Source organism: Takifugu rubripes, chromosome 17 (assembly GCF_901000725.2).
Source record: "Takifugu rubripes chromosome 17, fTakRub1.2, whole genome shotgun sequence".
Classification (NCBI taxonomy): domain Eukaryota; kingdom Metazoa; phylum Chordata; class Actinopteri; order Tetraodontiformes; family Tetraodontidae; genus Takifugu; species Takifugu rubripes.
The window spans coordinates 3,720,252-3,737,290 of NC_042301.1; the positions used below are offsets into that span (position 1 = coordinate 3,720,252).

General features: G+C 44.7%; 2 protein-coding genes across 2 annotated transcripts; one reads left to right on the top strand and one right to left on the bottom strand.

The window, feature by feature from the left end:
- Positions 1-99: 99 nt before the first annotated feature.
- Positions 100-10,732, top strand: tnpo2b (transportin 2b). The gene is made up of 24 exons (XM_003972027.3): positions 100-357; positions 1,050-1,149; positions 1,729-1,804; positions 1,924-2,073; positions 2,286-2,392; positions 2,478-2,611; positions 2,707-2,788; positions 3,018-3,140; positions 3,231-3,349; positions 3,449-3,509; positions 4,016-4,187; positions 4,294-4,446; positions 5,166-5,391; positions 5,483-5,654; positions 5,748-5,942; positions 6,066-6,224; positions 6,537-6,624; positions 6,734-6,832; positions 7,510-7,605; positions 7,722-7,797; positions 8,005-8,104; positions 8,362-8,436; positions 8,976-9,105; positions 9,190-10,732. Exons 2-23 carry the CDS (start codon positions 1,051-1,053, stop codon positions 9,081-9,083), a joined length of 2,670 nt encoding a protein of 889 aa, XP_003972076.1. The 5' UTR covers positions 100-357; position 1,050; the 3' UTR covers positions 9,084-9,105; positions 9,190-10,732.
- nherf2 (NHERF family PDZ scaffold protein 2) lies at positions 10,568-16,927 on the bottom strand. Its single transcript, XM_011612449.2, has 6 exons — positions 16,134-16,927; positions 15,391-15,690; positions 13,304-13,495; positions 12,756-12,909; positions 12,461-12,681; positions 10,568-12,383 (listed from the first exon to the last, which is right to left on the bottom strand). The coding sequence occupies exons 1-6, from the start codon at positions 16,338-16,340 to the stop codon at positions 12,216-12,218; spliced, it is 1,242 nt and encodes a 413-aa protein (XP_011610751.2). The 5' UTR covers positions 16,341-16,927; the 3' UTR covers positions 10,568-12,215.
- Between the last annotated feature and the right edge of the window lie 112 nt (positions 16,928-17,039).

Consider the following 17,039-nt stretch of genomic DNA (forward strand, 5'->3'; position numbering starts at 1 on the left):
ATGTACACATATCTATATATAGATATGTGTGTACACACACACACACACGCACACGCACACGCACACGCACACGCACACACACACACACACGCACACGCTATTTAGTTAACGCCTGGTCAGTTTCCGTACCGAAGATCTATTGACGACGGAAGCCGGAAATGTTCAAACGAATCAACCGGCTTGATTCTACGGCATGCATCTTCCTCTGTGACAGAGCAGCTAGCATAGCATTTACATAAAGCCACTCAGAAGAGAATTTCACCTATATCCTAGCCATATCATATTTCATGTTATTTGTCATAGCGCGTCTGCACTTTTGTCTATAGAAATATAGATTGACCAAATCGCAACGACCAGGTAAAAACCTTCGCGGCTATTTTTAAGATGATGCTAACTCCCTATGCTACTCTGAGCTACCTGATTTGATTTGTGACTGATTGTTGTGATCGTTAATGATTCGTATCAGCTAAGCATTTGCTGTTTCATGGAAAAGGACATGTTGACGGTGCAAAGCAGCACCCTGGATGTTCCCATGTGATCGCTTTTGCAACTGGTTTCCTGGATCCGTTAGTTGTCGTAGTTAAGCTAAAGCTAACCCGTTATCTGACTGAGCCAGGCGTTTGCGTCTCTACCGCCTGGGCCCAAAATGAAAATAGGTGGCTAGATTGTAATTTAGGCGTACTTTGTCATCAAATATGTGGTCTTATTTAGGTGTTGTTTGGAACGGTCATCTGTAAAACGACCAATAACGAATCCGTTGATCGCAGTGTTTTCACTCGCCGCTGCGTATTATTCAAATTAGACAGTGCATCACATAAATCTACATTTGGTTAGTCGCCTCTGATGTTAAACAGATTTCGTATGCATTGTACACGCAGCAGTCTGTCTCTCGCAGTTATCAGAATTGTTACTGCGTAGCTACGTGATTTGAGTAGTAAAGTGCTGAGTACCCAGCCAGGTGTGTGTGTGTGTGTGTGTGTGTGTGTGTGTGTGTGTATTGTTGTTTGTCTACTGTTTGCATCATAATCTCAAAATGTGTCTTTTTCTAGAATGGAATGGCAGCCAGACGAGCAGGGTTTGCAGCAAGTGCTTCAGCTACTTAAAGATTCCCAGTCGCCAGACACAGCAACCCAAAGAGCTGTGCAAGAAGTATCCTGACTCTTTTTGTGGGTTTCTGTTTGATCGTAGAAACAGGAGGGGAAAATGTGTGGGATTTACCGCACAAAATAGCGGACGCATCAAAGTGGATGAGAAATTGAAACTCGTAGCGGTCCAAACATTTTTCCAAATATTCATCTAAACTTTAAAATGTAAAATTCAAAATATCTTGGATTTGGTCAGCCAATGGGAATCTAAAACTTCTGTGTCCAAGGTTGATGATGCCTGGTCTATTTTATTATGTTCACCAATCCACCCGGCACTAAAACGTGCACCTTGCTACCACTTTTGGTCTCCATAAAGGCACAGTCGGGAGTATATAATACTATACCCCGTTATAGTAGTAACAGCAAAAAAATACTTGTTACTAAAGTAAAAGAATAAATTGTCTACAAGATGCCTGAGTAGTGCTTCATAGGGCAATGAAGGCTTCAAGGTAAGTCCTGGTAAACTTATTACTCAAGGGCCAAAAATCAAAGAGAGCAATATGAGTTTTCTGCAGCTTATATAAGAGAGAGAGAGAGAGAGGGCGGGCAAACACATGTTTGAACTCCTTGACAGAACCTGCAGAAACTGGAGCAACTTAATCAGTTTCCGGACTTCAACAACTATCTGATCTTCGTCCTCACAAGCCTCAAATCTGAAGGTAGAGATGTCCTCTTCATCATCAAGCAGTCCAGCCATTGGTGTGCTGCTTGTCTCAAAATTCTTGACACCTGTTCCAGTTTTAATAAACTGTGTTGTGCTTCTGTGCTGGCATTCCAGATGAGCCCACTCGTTCCTTGAGCGGCCTGATACTGAAAAACAATGTTAAGGCTCATTATCAGAGTTTCCCTCCCAACGTGGCTGATTTCATCAAGCGAGAATGCCTCAACAACATTGGAGATCCTTCACCGCTCATCAGAGCCACAATCGGTGGGTGTTTTTATGCGAGAATGATAAGACGGAGATAGTACGAACATTTTCTAGGCAGAGTGAGTCAGACAGCTGTGTAGGGGGTTCATTTTTGCAGGTAATGCAACATTGTGTGAAAAAGGGCTTTAGTTTCATTTTATCAGCTTGAATGCAATAGCAGTTTTCTAGCTATTTCTGCATTTCAAGGCCTCTATCTCTTTGTCACCTGCTAGGCATCCTGATCACAACCATTGCCTCTAAAGGAGAGTTGCAGACGTGGCCAGAATTGTTACCTCAGCTGTGTAACCTTCTCAACTCCGAGGACTACAACACTTGCGAGGTCAGGATATCGACACGTTGCTCGAACAGCGCTGCGTCACCTTTCGGCTTTTGATTTGACTGTTTTTCACCGTTGCTTCTTTCAGGGATCCTTTGGCGCGTTGCAGAAGATCTGTGAGGATTCTTCCGAGTTGCTCGATAGCGAGGCTCTGAACAGACCACTCAACATCATGATCCCCAAGTTCCTGCAGTTTTTTAAGCACTGCAGTCCCAAGATCAGGTCAGTGAGAGATCGTTGCGTTGCTCCTGGCCCGCGTTGTCTGTCCTCTGCTCCTTTCTTCTCACCCCGTTAAAAATCACTTCTTCGTTTCTCAGGTCCCATGCTATTGCATGTGTCAACCAGTTCATCATTGGTCGAGCTCAAGCTCTAATGGATAACATTGACACCTTTATTGAGGTGAGCATAAGTCGTGTCATTTTTTTTTTTGGCGTGTTCATTCGTTTTGTTTGTGTTATCAACTCCGTCTCCACCGTCTTGACACACGATGTGAATCGATTCGGATCATCAGCTCTTCCTTTTTTTTTTCCTCCACATGTTTTTCTGCCATCATTCTGATACAGTTCATGCTGTTTTTAGCGTCATTGGACTACTACATCTTTCCTCCTTTTCTCTTCCTGTTGACCAGAGTCTGTTCGCATTGGCTGGTGACGAGGACAGTGAAGTGCGGAAGAATGTGTGCAGGGCTCTGGTCATGCTCCTGGAGGTCCGCATTGACCGCCTCATTCCACACATGCACAGCATCATCCAGGTGAGGGGAGGACTTAAGTTCACACAGAAATAAAATGCATCTTTTGTCCTGTCCTCGTCAGTATTATCACCCATTCTCCTCTCTCAACAGTACATGCTGCAACGTACCCAGGACCCGGATGAAAATGTGGCCCTGGAGGCCTGTGAGTTCTGGCTCACCCTGGCTGAACAACCAATCTGTAAAGAGGCCCTGTCTGGCCACTTGGTCCAGTAAGTACTGACACACTTAAAGTTTTTTGGACACCGTGATGGCAAGGATGTAAATATAGAGTTGTAAGAATGAAATAATAATCTGATGCTTCTTTTTAGGCTGATTCCTATTCTTGTAAATGGGATGAAATACTCTGAGATTGACATTATTCTTCTCAAGGTGAGATATGAACTGCACACATCGGCTCAGATTGTAACGGTTGTCGCTGCCTTTTACACATGTACAAATGTTAACACAGAAGTTTGCCTTTTTTATTGGACTTAAACATACTTATTCTTGTACAAATTCCCATTGAGTCGCTGCATCAGTGTTAAGTATCTTGTTTCGCGACATCTTAGCTTCACATCTACAGGTGCCCCTAAGTTAAGAAATTCTTCTGATAGGACAAACATCAACAAATAATGTTTCTTAATGTTGTTAACTGGTTGCTTAGCTTTTTTTCTTTTACATCATCTCACTTCACACAAACAACAGAATAAAGACTAAGGAAATGATAATTAGCATTCAGTACAAGTGTGCTAATTATCTATGACAGTGCATCCTTAGATGGATGGTTCTGCCTCTTTTTACACCCAAAATAATTAAAAATAAAAAGAACAACTGAATCAGCGTGCTCGTACAGATGCCATGCCTTTTCTGGCTACATTTCTCTCTCCTCCTTTTAGGGTGATGTTGAAGAGGACGAAGCTATTCCAGATAGTGAGCAAGACATCAAGCCTCGTTTCCACAAGTCCCGCACCGTCACTCTGCAGCACGAAGGAGGGGAGGGCGAGGAAGGGGAGGATATCGATGATGATGAGGATGATGACGATGATGCACTGTCTGACTGGAACCTTCGTAAGTCCTAAACAAACGGGTATTTATTGCCCGTGTGTGTGCGTCAGAAATGTAACATCCGAGCACAATGTGAACAGAAAGATACTGATGTACTCTCGCCCTCCAGGGAAGTGTTCGGCTGCAGCGCTCGACGTTCTCGCCAACGTGTTTCGCGACGAGCTGCTTCCTCATCTCCTCCCTCTTCTCAAAGGCCTGCTTTTCCACCACGACTGGGTCATCAAAGAGTCTGGCATCCTTGTGTTGGGAGCTATTGCTGAGGGTGAGAGACCTCGCACTCAAAATACTTCCAAGTAATATTGGTCATCCTGGCAAAGGGATCAATTATGGATTCATTATCAAATTCCGCCCTCCAGAACGCACCTGACTATAAGCTGCAGGTGGCCACTTTGAAACGGGAGATCTTTATGGTACACAGAAAGATTATTTTAAATGTTTAATTACAAAACACAGCAGTAAAGTGACATTACAGCTGTTAACTTAAGAGTTGCATGATTTCTTTCTCCATGACGAGGGTGCATGAGGGTGTACATGAAGAGAAAAGACTGTTCAAAGCTCAATTAAACTTGCGCCTTCCTCGGCGCATTACTGAACCTCTTCAACCTGTCTTGTGCCGTCTGGTTGCCGTAAATATCCACTCAAATTCAGAAATCTTTATCCAAGTGGAGCAATTGAGCAAGTCATAAAAATCCATAAATAAACCGCAGGGGTCAGAGCAAACTGAATCACAACAGCGGTGATACTATTTCAGCTGTTTCTAGTGGAATGCACCGAGCGGAGCAGCACATTTCCAAAATATCCAGAATCCCAGAATAACCCCCGTACAAAATCTGAATTTTTGTAGTTGATTGTTTGATCATACGTTATAAGTGGTAGTCTAAGAACTGCTGGCTTTACGTCTACTTCTCTTGTACTTTGAGAGTGGTATTGTACTCATTTTGTTTTATTCCTGTAAGATATGTCAATTTTATGTACTTCCAGGCTGCATGCAGGGGATGGTCCCCTATTTGCCAGAGCTCATTCCTCACCTCATCCAGTGCTTGTGTGATAAGAAGGCCTTGGTGCGCTCTATTGCCTGTTGGACCCTCAGTCGATATGCTCACTGGGTGGTCAGTCAGCCCCCGGACGCTCACCTCAAACCCCTCATGACCGAGCTGCTCAAACGCATTCTGGATGGCAATAAGAGGGTACAGGAAGCTGCATGCAGGTAGGATTTTTTTTTTAATTTTTGTAATTATTATTATTGGAGAAATGTTTATCTTGTATCATCCGCCTTCTTCTTTTTATATTTCTGACAGTGCATTTGCCACCCTGGAGGAGGAAGCATGTACAGAGCTGGTGCCTTACCTGAGCTTCATTCTTGATACGCTGGTGTTTGCTTTCGGGAAGTACCAGCACAAGAACCTGCTCATCCTTTACGATGCTATAGGAACGCTGGCAGACTCTGTGGGACACCATCTCAACCAGCCTGTGAGTGCAAAGTGCACCCAATTAGACAGCGAGCACTTCTATTGTCAATAGTTTGTCTGGTGCCTTTCTCATTAAATGTCCAACTGTGTTTAGGAGTACATCCAGAAGCTGATGCCACCACTGATAGCAAAGTGGAACGAGCTGAAGGATGAAGATAAAGATCTCTTTCCTTTGCTGGAGTGTCTTTCATCTGTCGCCACGGCGCTGCAGAGTGGGTTCCTGCCATACTGTGAGCCCGTCTACCAGCGATGTGTCACCTTGGTCCAGAAGACGCTGGCTCAGGCGATGGTGAGCCACATATACTCGGCTGGACTTGTTGCCTTTCTTGTTGCTTCTCACAGTGGAGAGGACACTTTGACGTCCTCAAATAATCACTTCTCAAACTTTCCAACCTGTCTTTGTGCATGTCAGATGTACAGTCAGCAGCCAGACCAGTACGAAGCGCCGGACAAAGATTTCATGATCGTGGCTCTGGATCTTTTAAGCGGCTTGGCGGAGGGACTGGGAGGTCACGTAGACACTCTTGTTGCCCGTAGTAACATCATGACTCTACTTTTCCAGTGCATGCAGGTGAGGAGAGGCACGAAGAGAAAAGTCATCAAAAGTTCTGACTGTGATCATCATCTTAAATTGGTTCTACAGATATTTTTGCACATTAGATGAATGTTTTTAAACTACAAACTGTACATATCCTCCCCTGTCCTTTGCCATTAAATATTCTCAACAAAGTTAGCACTGTGACTTTTAGGTCCTCCTCAGGAAGTTTAGTGTATTCGTATTTTAGTGATTATTAAGGTGGCAATAGCAGCGACACTTAATGTGAGGACCAGTGCTACACAAGTTCTGTTCGTATTAACTCTTCACATTGTCCTTTTGTCTCAGGATACAATGCCAGAAGTAAGACAGAGTTCATTTGCTCTCCTTGGGGACTTGACAAAGGCCTGTTTCCTTCATGTAAAACCGTGTATTGGTAATTCTCCCATTGTCATTTCACAAACAAAAAAAAGAGCATACACAAAATTTCCATTCTTAATTCACTGTACATAGAAATTCAGGTGTTTTTTTTTTTATTCCTGTAGCGGAATTCATGCCAATCCTTGGGACAAATCTAAACCCAGAGTTCATTTCCGTCTGCAACAATGCTACTTGGGCAATAGGAGAGATCTGCATGCAGATGGGTGAGTTTCAGCAGGATTTGAGCACTGCTCGACGTTTAGAAGCTGCAGGATAATTGTGGCTGTCTTTCATTTTCCTTTGAAATTTCACATATTTGAATTGCAGATAGGAAAAAATAGAAACACAACATTAAAACAAATCCGATACGAATGGTTTAGAAATGAGTTTTTACTCTTATGGGGAGTTCCCCATCGCCACCACAATGACATGGCTGACTATCCCCCAATGTTCTACACTTGGTACTAATTTATTCCCACGACTTCTGAACTTGAATAGATATTTAAGGCCAATGAAGACGCCACTTTAATCACAGCAGTTTAATCACATGTGTGTTATGGATAACACACAAAGAAATGATGCAGCTTTTAAGTTAAAGGCTAACAATCAACAGTTGGTTGGCTCCTTATTTTTAACCTGTGTGTTACTCATTTTACAGCTGCGTTACTGCCGTGTCTAGTAAATAAACATTTAAAATAATCTTTATGTGTAGGTGTCATGTTTCAAAGTCGCCACCTGCGGCTTATAGCCAGGTTCAGCTTATATGTATATTTTTTCTTAAATTGTAAGACATTTGGGTGGTGCAGCTTGTAGCCAGGTGCGCTTTATAGTTCAGAATTTCTAGTAAAGGACTGTGTTGTCACCTGGATTGTGTCTTATTAAGCTCATTATCGCTGCTCAGGTGTGGAGATGCAGCCGTACATCGCCATGGTACTGAACCAGCTTGTTGAGATCATTAATCGGCCCAACACCCCCAAGACCCTGCTGGAGAACACTGGTATTTTGAACATGCATATTTTACAGGTTCACCAAAAAAATGGCGTGTTCTGTGATATGCACGACACAACATTTAGTATTCAAGCACTAATTCTTGTTCTGCCACTGCTTTTCCAGCTATCACCATTGGCCGTCTGGGCTACGTGTGTCCTCAGGAGGTTGCTGGCATGCTGCCACAGTTTATCCGACCTTGGTGAGGAAGGGTGGGGGGGCGCTTTCAAATTAGTTTTTCTCATCTGTGTCATCACCTCAGAGTTGTGGTTGTTCTCTTAGTTTTTAGTAGTCTGTCCTAATGACAATTATCTATATAAAGGCAGCATGTTCAGCCAATTTTAGAAGATAATAGTAGCAACGGCTTTAAAGCTGTCGCTAACGGTAACGGATCTTATGTCTCCTGCAGGTGCACGTCTTTGCGCAATATCAGAGACAATGAGGAGAAAGACTCGGCCTTCCGTGGGATTTGCATGATGATTGGGGTGAACCCTGGAGGTGTGGTGCAGGTGAGATGTGGCACTGCAGAAACTCTGCATCTCCTTGTGCTTCCTCGTCTCTTGCTCTGTTTTAGGTAGTTTTCTGCTAATCTGGTACATTTCATTTTGTGGTCAGGGGATACCTCTGATCAAGTAGACCAGTGAACAATGTCAGTTATGTGTAAAACAAATGACCTACATAGCTGATACGAGTGGAATAAATGTAAATCTATTTAGAAAAACGCAGTTGGAATACTATGTGAACATCTGGCTCTGTTTTTGCTCAGGATTTCATCTTCTTCTGCGATGCCGTGGCCTCCTGGGTAAACCCTAAAGATGATTTAAGAGACATGTTCTACAAGGTGAGGAGCTGGTTGAATGACAGAGCTATTGAGAGTCTGGAGTTTTCCAGGCTCGGAACCACCGTTTCAAAAATGAATCGCCCAGGAACCACAGACTGAGCAGTGCTCTGCTCGGTGGGTTCTTGATGTCCCGAGTGTCCTGACCAGAGAAGTCGGACACTTGTGCACCCAACCAGACGCTGCTGCTCCAATTTGCTTTTCCATCAGCTGATTTGTCACGCCAAAAGATGCGCGTGGCAGTTCAATCTGCTCACGTGACTTTTCCCTCAAATTTAACGCCAAACTGGCGATAACCGCTGTGTCAGCGTTTACTGAGCGCCCTCGCGCAGCCCAGTTGGGATGGAAAAGCATTTTGTTTGAGCACGCGGGGCTCAAGTGTCGTCCCTCGCCGAGCCAAAACCAAAACCAGGCCGCTAGTGGAGAAGCAGCATTACAACCAGGTCTTGGAACAAGCCGGGGAAAAAACAGAACCGAACGGAGAGTAACTTTTTTGGGGGGGGCTGTTCCTTTTTGACCCCATCTTCTGCTTCATGTCGCAGATACTGCATGGTTTTAAGGAGCAGGTCGGGGAGGAGAACTGGCAGCAGTTCTCGGAGCAGTTCCCCCCTCTGCTGAAGGAAAGACTGGCAGCCTGCTATGGTGTTTAGATTCTCCACACCCAACCAAGAGGTAAGACCCGCGTTCAAATCACAGCTCCGCAAAGGTCGATTTTGACTCTAACTTTGGTTTTCTCACGCTTATCCGCACCCCCAGGTGAGCCAGCAAGAGGAGGGTGAATGGGAAACTCATCCATCTGTGTATTGCACTGCCCAGATCTGGGGGGAGGGAGAGGGACGCTTATGGCTGCTCCCCTTGACGGACGGCCCCACATGCCCTATGTGTTTGTCCATAGAGGGAGGGTAGGGGTGGGAGGGACAGAGGGACACCTCTAGATTAACTAGGCAGGGACCCGACACAGAAAAAAACTAACTGGTAGGGACAGATAGCGAGTGACGGAAAGAAGGAAACCGCAGGAAGGAGACGTTTGACAAAGAGGGAGGCGGGGTGAGAGACCAGCGCAGAGGAAGTTCAGGGAAAGGCAGGGAGGGAAATCAGTAACAAGGCAGGGAAAATGAAATGACATCACGGCGTGTCATTTGTCTGGGTGGACAGGGACAGTAGAACTTTTAATGGGATTCTTAAACTCGAGAGCAAACAATGGCTTGACTGACCGACCGACCGACCAACGTACACGGACTCATACATACACTTGCACATGCAGTACATCAAAACTGACTGTGATTGGCACTATTATGCAGACTTCTCAAGACATGTAGTTAGGCCAGACATACAGGTGTCTAAACTCTGTTCACTTTCTGGGAGATATCTTTCTTTTTCCAGGGAATGGGATTCAGTAGAAATTTCTTCATCCGTAGTTGCTGAATTCTTCTGTAAGATAGTCTGGATAAGTTTTTACCGCCATCTTTAACCCGAGTGCTGCTTTCACAGAGCTGTCAGACATTATCTTGTCCAATTTTCCACTTTATTGAGAGAGGAGGAGGAAAAATCATGGCTTCAGAAACCATTCCAGCAGGAAAGAGGGATTAGGGCTAACACCGTTTTCTCGAGTAGAGGAAATCATGAAAACAAGAATCGCATCCTTAGTTGTCTCTTTGAGATTTGCGTGTTTGTGAGGGCACTCGTGCATGTGCAGTTTGTTAATCTTTACTTCAGCATCCTGTGTTAAGAGTTTGTGATTTATGTATTGTTTTTGATATGGTAACGAGCTAAAACTTGACTCCCACCGCGATGTCCTTGGCACCTGTTAACTGTGACCAAGTGTCTGTGTGTCTGCAAGAGAGAATGTGTAAATGTTTCTGTCTACATTCATACTGATATCCATTCGATGCCATATTAATATCTTAAGTAAAACAGTGATTTGCAATGTCATTGTGATCTTTAGAATGTTTTAAATTGCTCCTTTTTTTGTTGTTTTTTAAATTTTCTGTTGGTTTTTTTTTTGTTTGCCTGCTACTGACAATTTCTGTTTCTCCGATGAACATCGTTTGCACAACTAACGCAAAAAAAAAAGAAAAGAATTTATGCTATTTTGAGCGACTGTTAGCTGTTGTTTTTGCACTTTTTAATTTGACCATTTCAGTTTTTGTATGGATTTTTTTTTTTTTTAAACTCACCCTTATGATGTGTTGACCCTGATGTCAGTGTTTGTCATATTGTGTTGCACTGTGAAATTAAGTGTCTTTGACTGGCAAAAATATCCCAATACTAAATGGTAAATAAAAACAACTTTGTCAAACTGGGACTAATCCGCACTTTTACAATGACTAACTTCGCCATATTGCTGAGGTGTGTGTGTACGTATGTGTGTGTGTGTGTGTGAGCTCCTGCATGAGAATCGTCTTTGCCCGTGAGCATGGATTGAACAGTTGACACTTGGAGTGCACATGTAGTAGGTCTGGAAGGGTGTGTAGCCTACCTTTTGTATGCATGCCTTGCATCTGTGTCTTTTTTTATTCCGTGTGTACGCAAGAGTGTGTGTGATCTGCGTGATCCCATTGCCCTTTACACCCCCCGACAACACCGCCGCGGTACACAAAGAGAGCACAGTAACAATATCAGCTAGGACACTGCCAAAGAGGGAAATCTCAAACACAATAGCTCGGAACAAGCTGCTATTTCAATATTCAACGCAGGTGTAATGTCAGTCACCAAAGATGGATGATCATCTTGACAAAGAATTCTACCAGTGTAAAAGACATTTGGGCGCTACAAGCTTTTGATTTGACCTCGACTGTGACCACTCTGATAATCAAATCGCTTTTTTGGTTTAGGTGTGATAAAGGCTGAAGCATAGCTGTTTCCACAATTTCCGTTTTGGTCTGAAGGTTTTTGTACGCATATTTTGCTCAACTTGTACTGTTCTGGTTTGGTTTTTTTATTTTTTATTTTTTTTAAACCGGGTGCAACAAATGAGGAATGGAATGGGGTAATCACATTTTCTAAATTCTGTTTATGTATTGAGAGCATGATACTGTTTTAAATATGACAGAATAGTTGGCCCCTTCTGTTATTCTGTCATGTGATATTTTTCCCCAGTTTGTTTTTTTTCCCCCTTTTTATGGAAGTTGGAATGGAAATAAAATGTGTTGAGTAGCCGATATGATTCGAGTTTGTCCGTGTAACTGCTGCCTTGCGTGTGAAACTGCAAAGGTTGTGACGTGGCTTCCAGGCTGAGACCGACATTAAAATGGTCACAGTCCTCCTTGAATCTTACTGAAACTTGACCTTTGGTGAGCAAGTGACAGGATCCCTCCGTGCGTCTCTGATGCCTGTTTGCGCCGTTTCACCTTTGTTCGAGTGTTTTGTTGTCGATGACGTCATGAGTTTCTGTGCTCAATGGTTTTATAGACCTGTTCCAGAAAGCCAGGTTACAACAAACAAATGAGGCTTAATTCCATTAGTGGGACGCTGCTCTAAACTGCGATTCATGCTAGGAGCCTAATGGGCTGGTCTGGGGCAGGCATCTTGAGATGGAGCCCAGGTTTTTACAACATTAAAGGGGGTCAATATCTGCCGTGGGTCATCTCACCGGACTTTTGTTTGTGACAGCAGAGCTTAAACTAAAGGATCATTTGGGTGCCTTCATTTGGCTCCCAACCTAAACTATCCTGTTACAAACCCAATCGAGTCCTTTCTTTCACATCGTACAGGATCTCTGAAGGGTTTCAATCGTCCTCTTTCTAGTCCATCGTCAACGTTTTCCGCATGGACTTTGAAGCTTAAAAGTTGCTGAAGATCTCCTGTCTTTTACTCCAGTCCATAGGGGGCGCTCTTTTCTTGATACGGCTGGTGATGACCTTTTGTCGCGCCTCGGCAGCTGTGGGGCTCAGACGCAGGCCACTCTCGATAAAAGGATCCGAAATACGCCTGTCGTCTTCATCGGGAACCTAAAACATGCAGATTTTTCATGGGTGACATTCGGTTTCTGACACCTTTAGACGACCGCCCCGCGTTCCCCTCTCACCGGAATGCTCATGTCGGAGCTGCTTATCTCCGATTGGGTGGTGGAACTTCTTGAGGACTGAGATGCCGAGCTGCCATTTGGTCTGGACCTTGGCAAGGAGGGTTCCACTGTGGAGTCGGTCACCGTAATATTTATGGTTGGTGGTTCTGTGGCGGGTAGTCCAACGGTCGGAGATGGGGTGGGCGGTTCACTGTTAGTGACTGATGCATCAGCATAGACCTCTGTGCCAGAGTAACCAAAAACATACTCTGTGAGTCAGTTAATACGTTTGTTAGTCAGTGAGTTGTTACTTCACCATTGCCAGGACTGGTGTTTGGTGGGAGTCCTAATCTGAGGAACAGCTCGTCTGTCTCCAGGTCCACCACTAGAAGGCGCACTTCTTCCCCTCCTGCTTTAATGAGCGCCACCACCTCCGAGTGCCTCAACCCGTCCACGCTCACGCCGTTTACCTGAGGTGGTGGAAACCACATGACAACAAAAAGCAAACAAAAAGGAGACTTTAATAACTGTCCGAGGGACACGCAACACAGAACTGACAGAGCGTAAAGGTCTGTCATTTGAGTAAAGTGCCAGTTGTTTGCATAAATTCCTTCATCCTTTGGACATTTCCTCTTCAGACTTAAACTACACATGTGATGCTGTTGAGATCAATGATCATTTGTCCATCAATCTGAGCTAATCCACTGGGAGGGACAGCACAGGGAGTGTCCAGTTACACCTAAAACTAATACGCACTGCAAATATGTGCCTGCAAAATCTACATTTCTGGTCAATGGTCGTTTCATAACTGTCTGAGGCATGAGACTTCATGTCAGTATGCGCCTGTTGCTGTTCCAATTGTACCTCGATGAGTCTGTCACCGGGCCGGAGGTCTGCATCATCAGCAGGTGAGCCGCGGTCCACTGCGCGCACAAACTGTCCGCGCTTTGCCTTGTTGTTGTGCAGGTTGAAGCCGTAGCCGCGCTCGCCTTTCACCATGTGACACAGGCGGGGGACAAGCTTGTCCGGCGGCTCTGGCGAAGACTGCATCTGCAGCTAAGATCATTTAAAAAGAAAAAAGGCTCAGAAACAGAAAATTGGTAAAATTTGTGTAAATCCTATAAATTTCTAATTGAATTACAAAGCAAATGGTCAATTCACATATTCAAATTAAAAAGTAAAACCTGCAATATTTTATATTTATGTGCACATTCACAGTGTGTGCCTTCACAGGAGAGTTAAACTAGGTTATTTGTGGCCTTACACACACACACACACACACACACACAGATACTTGGACTCATATCTTTGTAAAGACTTTCATAGTCATAATGCATCACACTGGTCCTTGCTCGAACCCCTAACCCTAGCCATCCCAAACAACCCCTGATCCTAACCTTGACCTTGACCCTGATCTAAATCCAAGTCTAACCTCAACCTTAAAACCGTCTTAACCCTCAAACAGTCCTTTGAAGTTGTGATGACCAGCAAAATGTCCTCAGTTTGCTTGTACAATTTCTGTACTCAGTATGTAGCAAGGACAAGAACACACACACACACACGCACACACACCTCTCATCACATCACATCATTTAGAGTAGAGAGAATCCGGGTTGCAAAGCTGTTTTGATAGACAATTAACTAATTTTGTCCCACTAAACAAGATTAAATGTTTGGTTTTAAAATTATGAAATGTCACAGAAGGAGAAAACGATCATATCACCTTTAGGGGGAGAAATGTTACAAGTAACTAAAAAGAAACTAGTTTTATAATGAAGACTTAGTGAGGCTGCTTCATGTGTAAACATGACTGTAGATTCAGCACTCCTGTTACCTAAGACTGGTGCCGTGCGGGCATCCGCCGCCAGTAAAACATCATGCCACATTGGAAATGCGTCTGTATTTACAGATCAGGTGTCTGCCAGCTAAAAGAGAAGGGAGACTTGCTGTGGTGCCAGTCTGGGTTTAAAATGTCATGGACTCTTAGTGTGGACAGGAAGAAAGAAGGGTTGGCAATCAGCAGGAGGGTCCCTTCCTGTGACACTGGTCCTGCTCAAGGTTTCTCCCTGTTAAAGGGGAGTTTTTCCTTGCCACTGTTGCTTGTCAGACCCTGTAAAGCACCTAGAAACAATTTTGATTGTAACAGATGCTATATAAATTAAAAAAATGATTGATTAATTGGTTGGAAATGTCTTCAAGTGGTTGCTGACACTAATAATGACATTACATTCACAAACTACTAGAACTTTGCCAAGTTTGTGCTTTTTAAAAATCCACCATAGTGAAACGTGATGATCGTAAACTACTGAAATAAAGAACCTCGACGAGGTGCTGTCAACTCTGCAGACTACACGTGTATCTTCAGGAAAGAACCAGCGTGTTGTTTGATCAGAACCTGGGATTTGTCGAACCTGCGCAGGGCTGTGATGTCAATCCAAAGGGGCAGCCTGTATTTATGCTGCCTTTGAGCACAACAGTTGGTGATCTGACGTGAACTGCTGATGTTTAGGACCCTGTTCCACTTTGTTTGGAGCCCAAACACTTTGAAAAAACCGGGACAGACAGTTCCCACACCAGCAGCAAAGATCATTGGGGTTAAAGTCACGATTGGTTGAGCCTAATCCTGCTGCCGCTGCAAGGTGTGATGTAACCCACGGCGATCTTCATACAATGTCCGCTTAAATGCTCCTGCCTGCTTACAGATGCTGGTGGAACAATGGCACCAGACCAGTTGACCACAGGTGGAGAACAATAAAAGCCAATAAAATGCACTGTAGTGCAACCAAAGGTGCGAAAACCTGACAGGAAGCCCTTTGTGTTCATTTACTTAGGGTATTATATAATCCCAGCCAAATTTCCCGTGGAAGGAGATTCTAGATTGTTGATTTGTATGTGTTTGAATGCATAAGCAGACCTGACTAAAAACTACCAGCCCTCCTGTCCGTTCTTACTTCTGTGTCTGACGCTGCGCTGGAGGTCTCTGACGACTGCTTGACCTCGATTTGCGCGTCCATGCTGGTGGGTGAGTCTGCAGCGGAGGAGAGCAACTGCCTGAGTTTGGGCGATATCCCCCGCGGCAATGGAGAAGTGGAAGGTGTGGGTCCTGGAGAGGGTCTGGGGGAGAGGGTTCCCATCACAACGGCCAGGGCCTCGGTGCAGGCCAGGCCGTTAACGTGAAGGTACTCGTCCGTGTCTCTGTCCACCACCAGCAGCTTAGTGCGGTGCGGCACCTCGAGGATGCGGTTCACCACCTGCAGGAAGGGGGGACGGAAGGAATCTTAATACAACTAATTATCATTATAATAAAGTTGAACAGTTCACTAGAAAAGGTTCCAGGTGAAAATATTGTAAACAGACACTAACAACACATAAAAAAGACTGAGGGACTAAACTGATGAAAAAGTTCACCAGATTCATGATTAAAATCCAGCTGACAAACAGGAGTAGATGGTGTCTTTCCAAGAGGTGATTGTATGTTGTTTTTGAATAAAAGTGCACACGGATATTTTTGGCCTGAGTAAAAGGGTAAGTTAGTGGTTCCCATTACACAAAGCTCATATTGACCCATTTAAGCCCAAGGTAGGTTCTCCCCTCCTTCTCCTCAGGGGAGGGAAAGTTGTCTAACAGGCAGAGAATCTATTATCCCTTCCTGTTATAAACGAATCTTGGGCCTGATTTTATTCCAATCACTTACTTGGTAGTGGGGCTCCATCTCTACATTCTCTCCGTTCACCTCCACCACTCGGTCTCCCGGTCGCAGCCCGGCCATGTCGGCCGAGGAGCCGGGCTCCACTGTGCGGATAAACTGTCCTCCTTTGTTCCGCTCTCCGTGCAGATGAAACCCATACCCGCGCCCTCCTTTGGTCAAGAAACAGAGCCTGGGTCGCAGCTCGCCCTCCATCCCGCTTCAGCAGACGGCTCCGCGTCCCTTAGCGGATTAAAAAGGTGTTTGCTCCGGGAGTGATAAAAAGTCTGGGACTCTTAATCCACGGTGACCGCTCCAGGAACTGAGCAATCAACATAATTTAGGTTTTGATAATCCACACTTGTTTGGGTCGTGGAAGCAAAAGTACTTAATCCATTACGCAAATATGCCAGGGAGAGAAACAACGCGCGTAAATTAAAACCCGTGCGTAAAACCGTGTCCCAAACCACGGGCAGGAGCCACTGCAGTCCATCGAAGGGATAATCCAAGAGATCGGAGATTAGAGAGATCCTCCTGCCACGCACTTAATTCCCCTCGTCAGCGGGGCAAGAGTCCTGCTGCGAAGAGGCGTCAACAACACATGCCACTATCTGCGCTCCCATCGCGCACCTGACGCAAGGCAGCAAACGCGAGCTTGAAAATGTGCTCGCTCCTACGCTATTTATACGCCAAGATCAACGTTAGGTCAACGTCAATTTTGTCTGGAACATCCCATCTAAGAGGAGGCGACACACTCTGCTGGTGGAGAAGGTGAAACTAAACTGACTGAGACCTGAGAACGGAAATCTTCCTCATCCACCCACTGTCCCCACAATAAGAGGCGCGGCCAGGAGACGGGTATTTGATGTTTCACAAGTCTTTGTCTTTCTGACGTATTCATTACTTTAAAAAAAA

What these genes read in the sequence shown, in the direction of transcription:
- tnpo2b (XM_003972027.3), top strand. Translation starts at nt 1,051, where the DNA reads ATGGAATGGCAGCCAGACGAGCAGGGTTTGCAGCAAGTGCTTCAGCTA. An exon ending in GTTGGGAGCTATTGCTGAGG is followed by an intron (nt 4,447 to 5,165) that starts GTGAGAGACCTC and finishes ATGTACTTCCAG; the next exon opens with GCTGCATGCAGGGGATGGTC. An exon ending in TCATGTAAAACCGTGTATTG is followed by an intron (nt 6,625 to 6,733) that starts GTAATTCTCCCA and finishes TTATTCCTGTAG; the next exon opens with CGGAATTCATGCCAATCCTT.
- nherf2 (XM_011612449.2), bottom strand. Translation starts at nt 16,340, where the DNA reads ATGGAGGGCGAGCTGCGACCCAGGCTCTGTTTCTTGACCAAAGGAGGG. An exon ending in AGATGGAGCCCCACTACCAA is followed by an intron (nt 15,691 to 16,133) that starts GTAAGTGATTGG and finishes CCCTTCCTGCAG; the next exon opens with GTGGTGAACCGCATCCTCGA. An exon ending in GCTCCGACATGAGCATTCCG is followed by an intron (nt 12,384 to 12,460) that starts GTGAGAGGGGAA and finishes TGCATGTTTTAG; the next exon opens with GTTCCCGATGAAGACGACAG.